At 40.6% G+C, this 6174-nt stretch overlaps 1 protein-coding gene and 1 long non-coding RNA gene across 5 annotated transcripts in view; one reads left to right on the forward strand and one right to left on the reverse strand.

Moving 5' to 3' along the window:
• Positions 1-6174, forward strand: part of ARFGEF2 (ADP ribosylation factor guanine nucleotide exchange factor 2) — a 60819-nt gene that overhangs the window by 50947 nt on the left and 3698 nt on the right. For 2 of the 3 annotated variants that reach the window (XM_025191766.1, XM_014525730.2), the window contains exons 35-41: positions 1-31; positions 310-424; positions 788-918; positions 2504-2672; positions 3471-3609; positions 4211-4328; positions 5842-6168. In XM_025191766.1, coding sequence (XP_025047551.1) covers positions 1-31; positions 310-424; positions 788-918; positions 2504-2672; positions 3471-3609; positions 4211-4328; positions 5842-6018 — 880 coding nt within the window. In that variant the 3' untranslated portion in view covers positions 6019-6168. Of the gene's footprint in view, positions 32-309; positions 425-787; positions 919-2503; positions 2673-3470; positions 3610-4210; positions 4329-5841; positions 6169-6174 lie in introns of those variants that run through there. The other variant, XM_025191771.1, reaches the window with a different exon arrangement.
• LOC102381691 overlaps positions 3467-6174 on the reverse strand; it is a 9551-nt gene continuing 6843 nt past the window's right edge. Inside the window, exons 2-5 of one of the 2 annotated variants that reach the window (XR_323009.2) lie at positions 5623-5751; positions 4580-4735; positions 3794-3864; positions 3467-3604 (exon numbers count right to left, since the gene is read on the reverse strand). This is a non-coding gene — a long non-coding RNA (uncharacterized LOC102381691). The remainder of the gene's footprint in view (positions 3605-3793; positions 3865-4579; positions 4736-5622; positions 5752-6174) is intronic. The other variant, XR_003091802.1, reaches the window with a different exon arrangement.

Genomic DNA, 6174 nt, shown 5'->3' on the forward strand with positions numbered 1-6174 from the left:
AATGGATGATGATGTTTCTGAAAAGCATTTGGTAAGAATGAATTTGCGCCATTTAATTAAATTTGGGGGTGGGTGCAACTAGAAACATTTAGTGTGGTAAATGTATTTGTAAAGATAACAGCTAAACCTGGCACACTGCATTACTTTGTATTTAGACCAGTGGGAAATAGGAGCATCAAATGCAGCACAAGAACAAGATATTTATAGAAATAAAGGCCAGGATTGATTTAAATAATCAGAAAAGTGAGGGCTGGGACAAATTAAGTATATTGGATTAATGGAAGTTCCTGTGATACTGTTCTCTTCTAGGATGTCGACTTAGATCGCCAGTCTCTGAGCAGCGTGGACAAAAACGCTTCAGAAAGGGGACAGAGTCAGTTTTCAAATCCAACAGATGAGAGCTGGAAAGGTGGTCCTTATGCAAGTAAGTATGCATTTTAGTGTCAACTTCAGTTTCCTCAAACACCTAGTCATTGGCTTAAGCAGTTATTTCAAGAAAAGAGTTGCTCTCTAGTTTTTGGAGGGCGTGGGTGGTTAGGCTTCTTTACTTGGAGACCTAAGGCATTTTAGGATACCTGAAAACCTTTAATGAAAAATTCCTAGCCAAGGTATGGTCTAAGCTTTGCTTCTACTATGGTTATAATGAAGAAAATGTTTCCTGTGCAATGATTTAAAGGTAATTCAAAAAATAACGGGGTGTGAAGAAGCAGACCCAAATGATTTTTGGAATGTCCTATTTGTCTATCATAAATTACTTCTAAAACTTAATATTGCTGTATTCCATCAGACCAGAAACTATTTGCCAACCTCCTTATTAAGTGTGTGGTGCAGCTGGAACTGATACAGACCATTGATAGTATAGTATTTTATCCAGCAACTAGCAAGAAGGAAGATGCTGAGCACATGGCTGCAGCTCAGGTAAGGACTCTTCTTTGCACTGTAGTAACAGACTGTATGTACTATACTTTTCCTGAAAGAGGCATTTCTTTTTTATGTAACTCTGAAGACAGACTCCAGTTTCTGTTTTTGTGGCTTTAACATTTTCATTCTCTAGAGGGGAGTAGGGAGGGTGATTTTGTTTCTTTGCTTCCTACCTATCATAGCAGATAAACTTGGCAAGGGGCCATGGTTAAGTGCCCAAACTTAACCTATAATGCTTATTAGCAGGTTTTCTATGGTAAAAAGGTCCTTTTTTTTTAAAGTTGAGTTCCAGTAATGTGGTCTTCAAGGGAGTGTACACAGCCCACTATTTATTCCATAGAAGGCCTGGGTTGGGGTTTTGGACCAGAGGAACCTTATCTGTGTTAATGCTTGGTTAGGTACCTCTTATTTTATACTGCGGTAGAGAAGCATCTGACATTTGGATGATGTGCTTCATGCCAGTTGGTCGGTATGCATTTATCCAGAAGCTGGTGCATTTCCTTAACAACATACAGCAGCACTTAGACATATGGAATGAAATATCTGGCTAGTTAACTTGTCTGGCAGTCTCTTTAGTAGGGCTGTGCAAAGCTTCGGTCCCTGATTTTGATTCAGCCCGATTCGGTGGCCAAATCCCCAAATCCAAATCGAATCAGGAGACCCTTTAATCTCTTCGAATTGAATTGGAATCCTCTCAGTCAATTCGGAGAGGTTCAGAAAGGTTCAACTATTCGGATAGAGACACAGCTTTAAATGTTTTTTTTTTTTTTTTTTCTTTCTACATACCTCAAGGTACCAGGTGGCTTGTGAATGCTGAGATGCTGGGGTGGATGGAACATCCCATAGGATGGGGGTGCTCCCCAGCACGCTCAGCAGCAGGCCTGGAAGTGGACCAGAAGCACTTCCGGTCCACTTCTGGGTCTGCTGGCAAGCGTGCTGCCAGTGCAGAAGTGGACCAGAAATAGTTCTGGTCCACTTCTGGGTTCACTGCTGAGCACGCAGGAGGCGGGGGGAGCCCTGCATTCCTGTGGGATGCTCCATCTGCCCCAGCATTTCAGTGTTTATGAGCCGCACTGGTACCTCGAGGTATGTAGAAAAAACATTTAAACATTTTAAAGCTGTGTCTGTTGCTGAATCACTGATTCTTCAAATCAGCATTGAATCCAAATTGAATTGGCCCAATTTGGACACCCCTGCTCTTTAGAAACCTACAGATCATGAATCAGCCCCAAAGGATATGTGGTGCTTTGTATCATTCGGCAATGATTTTGCATTGTCTTGAAATAGAGATCTTGCTTGGTTCCAGGTTCTCTTACCAATGGTTGATATCAACGATGCACTTTTTTTGCTAGTATATTTGTAAAAACAAGGTACTGAATTGCAGGACAGCACTGAAATGCACAGAGACAGCCCTGGCATCTTCTAGACTTATGGAAACATTATTAATCATATTCTGCTGTTTTAATAAAGTTCACATGTATCTGCATTGATAAACTTGGTCTAGTTTTACACCAGTGCACGGCCTGTAAAGTGTAAAAGTGAGGGCTCTGTTTTAAATATCATCTTCTCTTGCTTTATATAGAGAGATGCCCTGGATGCAGATATCCACATTGACACAGAAGACCAAGGAATGTATAAGTACATGTCTTCACATCACCTCTTTAAATTATTGGATTGTTTGCAAGAGTCTCATTCATTTTCCAAAGCCTTTAATTCCAATTATGAACAGCGAACTGTCTTATGGAGAGCAGGTAGGCATATCTTACCTAGTAGGAATCATGTAAAAATGTGTAGCATTGCAGAAGCATATTTCTTCAATTGGACTCAATACTGCCTTTTTATTAGTACTTAATCACATAGTACTTCAATGATGCATTTAACCCTTTAGATTAGGTGGCTTTTGATTATTCCTTCAATTTTGTAACTAAATACCTAATTCATTTCCACCACAGGGGAAAAAAATGTGATGGGGAAATAGTGGATTTAGTTGCCAGCAATTCCAAATTACAATTTAGAAATCTATTTTGGAAGAGTTGCTAGTAAGAGGCATGCAATTTGGTTCCTTTCACGGAAATGTCATGACCACAAATCATTAGACCACCTAGAGAAGGCTTTTTTGCCATTTTGGTCTTCTTGTGTGTTTGCATATTTTAATGAAACTATATAAAATATACAATATGCAATTCCAAGGCAAGTGAGAAGTCTTTTCTGTGACTGCATCTGGAAGCAATAGTGAAAATCTCCAAAGATTTTAGAGGGAAACCCAGGACATACCGGATTACAAATCTGAGCTTTGCAGTAATGGGCAACCCTTATTACCAGTGGATCCACATCAAACCTTAGAGAAGTTGAGATGTTGTGCCTACACAGGCTGAAAAATGACCGTATCTTTTTTTTCTTTTTTTTAATATACACTGTATGTTTGTCATCTCTCAAAATGCACTACAGTAGGTTTCTCCACTCTGCTGGATCTTGAACTTCAACTTTGTTTTTCCTGATTTTAAGCAAATGTAGATGGATGTTCCAATGTGTAATTAATTGATTTCTAGGGTTCAAGGGTAAGTCAAAACCCAATCTTTTAAAACAAGAGACCAGCAGCTTGGCTTGTTGCTTGAGAATCCTCTTCCGAATGTATGTTGATGAAAACCGTAGAGACTCCTGGGATGCGATACAACACCGACTTCTAAAGTAAGAATGAGATATTACATAAAAATCTAGGGCCTCAAGATGTCTCTAACCCCAAGAGATTTTGTCGGTCTAGCTGGACAAAGAATTAATTGGGCCATTGAGACAAAGTTTATCAACCCCTCCCAAATGAGAGAAATTGGAGGTTCATGCTGGGTTTGGAGGGGAAATGTTGGTAGAGCTGTACCTGTTCTGAGGATCAGGAAAGGATTTCACTCTCCAGGGCTATCAGACTGATGCCTTTTTAAAAACAATGTTCTTGTAAAAACAAACAAACAAACAAAAAAAACCTCATTACTGGAGCAGGAGGGAGAAACCCTTGGCCATCATACCAGTAGCAAGCATCAATTTTAAAGCAAGCATTTATGCCAACTACAGTCACCTATAGCAACTCCCATAAACTAAAATCTATGGAAGCAAACCACTGTACTTGCATAAAGCTAACAGATTTGATTGGAAATATTCACATACAAGTGCAGCTCATTGGGGAACACAAACTACTGCAGTCACAAATGGGACACACAATGTGTACATGCTTTTTTTCCCCTGTATCTTAAGGTTTGAATGCTTATGAACTAATTAATTTATGAATACTTTCTTCTAGTGTGTGCAGTGAAGCATTAGCCTATTTTATCACGGTGAATTCAGAAAGCCACAGAGAGGCCTGGACCAATCTCCTATTGTTGCTGTTAACAAAAACACTAAAAATCAGTGATGAAAAGGTAAGATAAGGCTAGAAACCAGTTGTATTTACTACCAGATATAGCAGGGGTAGGCAAAATGTGGCCCAGGGGCCAGATGCAGCCCACCAGGCCATTCTATCCGGCCTACGGGGCCCTTAACAGATTTAGAAAATTAATATTTATCTGCCATGGGCTGCCTGTCACGCGGCCCTCGATGGCTTGCCAAAACTCAGTAAGCAGCCCTCCGCCCAAAATAATTGCCCGCCCCCGAGATATAGTCTCTGCCATACCTTCACTGCTGCTAAATGTTCATTCAAATGTCTGATCTTGCCATCTGTTAGTAAAAATGTAAATTTTCCTTTTGCAGAAGTTAGATCAGTTTTCTTAATGTGTACTTTGCAAGCTTGCCACAGTACATACATGAAGCCTTGCGCTGATTCCCAGAGCTGGGGCAGAGAAATATTTACATTTTGTTAATGAAACTTATGGCATATTTATTCATACACGTGTAATGTAGTTATAAGGAAAAGTTTACATTGTACAGCTTGCATTAAATCTGTATGGTTGTGAAACTATGCTAAACTTAATGAATCCTGAGCTTATATTTACACTGATTTCCTGCTAGTCGATAATGATGGAGGTTTATCACCATGCATCATGTCAGTGTAAACTAAAGCACTTTGGTGATATTGGTACTCCTTGCAGCATAGTTCAGAAAGGTAAAGTTAAAGTAGCCCAGTTTTCTTGGTGATTTGTTTTAATTCAGTTTCTGCAACAGCCTGTTGACAAACTTAGGGTTACCATACATCCGGGTTTTCCCAGACATGTCCTTTTTTTGGCCCTCTGTCCTCATGTCCAAGTGGGTTTTTAAAAATGCAAGCAAATGTCCAGGTTTTTTCTTTGACTCTATTTTCCCAGGCACTAGCAGTTTGGCTTCTTGGGGCTGGGACCAGCAGGCAAGATGATTGGCTGTGTGTGTGTGTGGGGTGGGGGGGAGTCATGTACTCTTAGCGTGAGACCCAGCAAACTGCTGAGAGAAGAAACGTGAATAAACTGTGGTTAGCAGGGGTAGGGGCCAGAGTGCTGGGAGTTGGGAGTGAGGGGCACTGGGGAGCAGGGGCTTAGGAGTGAGGGGCAGTAGGGTGTGGGCATATCACTTCCCCCCCACTTCCCTTCTCCTCCCCACAGGTGTCTCTTTTTTTGATACTGGAAATATGGTAACCCTACCAAACTTTATTAAGCCAACTTTTCAAAATATATAGTCTTTAAACACTTTTTCATAGCAATACATATGATAATTACAGTAAGAAATTCTGGACACTGCAATACGTACTGGTCTTGTCTCATTATCATGTGGTTTGGGGAGGTGCTGTTGTGGCTTTTCAGGCATTTTTAATGAGAAACTGCCTTCCCTTGTTGCTGGAGCATCTGGTGACCATTCCCACAGTTCAGTGGAGTACAACTGGGAAACACAGTGACAAATCCTAAATTTTATGCCAATAAGTGTTCTAGGGAATAGCCATAACTTGCATCATGTTATTTTCCATAACAGTTTAAAGCGCATGCTTCAACGTATTACCCATACCTATGTGAAATCATGCAGTTTGACCTGATTCCTGAGCTCCGAGTTGTGCTACGGAAGTTCTTCCTGCGAATAGGTGTAGTGTTCAAAATCTGGATGCCGGAGGAGCAGTTACGGACAACTGGGACCCCCTTACCTTCATGGTAGCCTCAAGTAAAACTGGTCACTGTTGCTTACTCACAATGCTTCAGCTATGGTACGTTCAAGGAATGGATTCAAGAGGAGAAAAATGATTGGTACCTCTCGGCAAGCCAAACTGATCAGGAAGCCATTTTATTTTATTTTCTCTCTCTCTCTCTCTTT

This window comes from Alligator sinensis, unplaced genomic scaffold (assembly GCF_000455745.1).
Source record: "Alligator sinensis unplaced genomic scaffold, ASM45574v1 scaffold76_1, whole genome shotgun sequence".
Lineage (NCBI taxonomy): Eukaryota > Metazoa > Chordata > Crocodylia > Alligatoridae > Alligator > Alligator sinensis.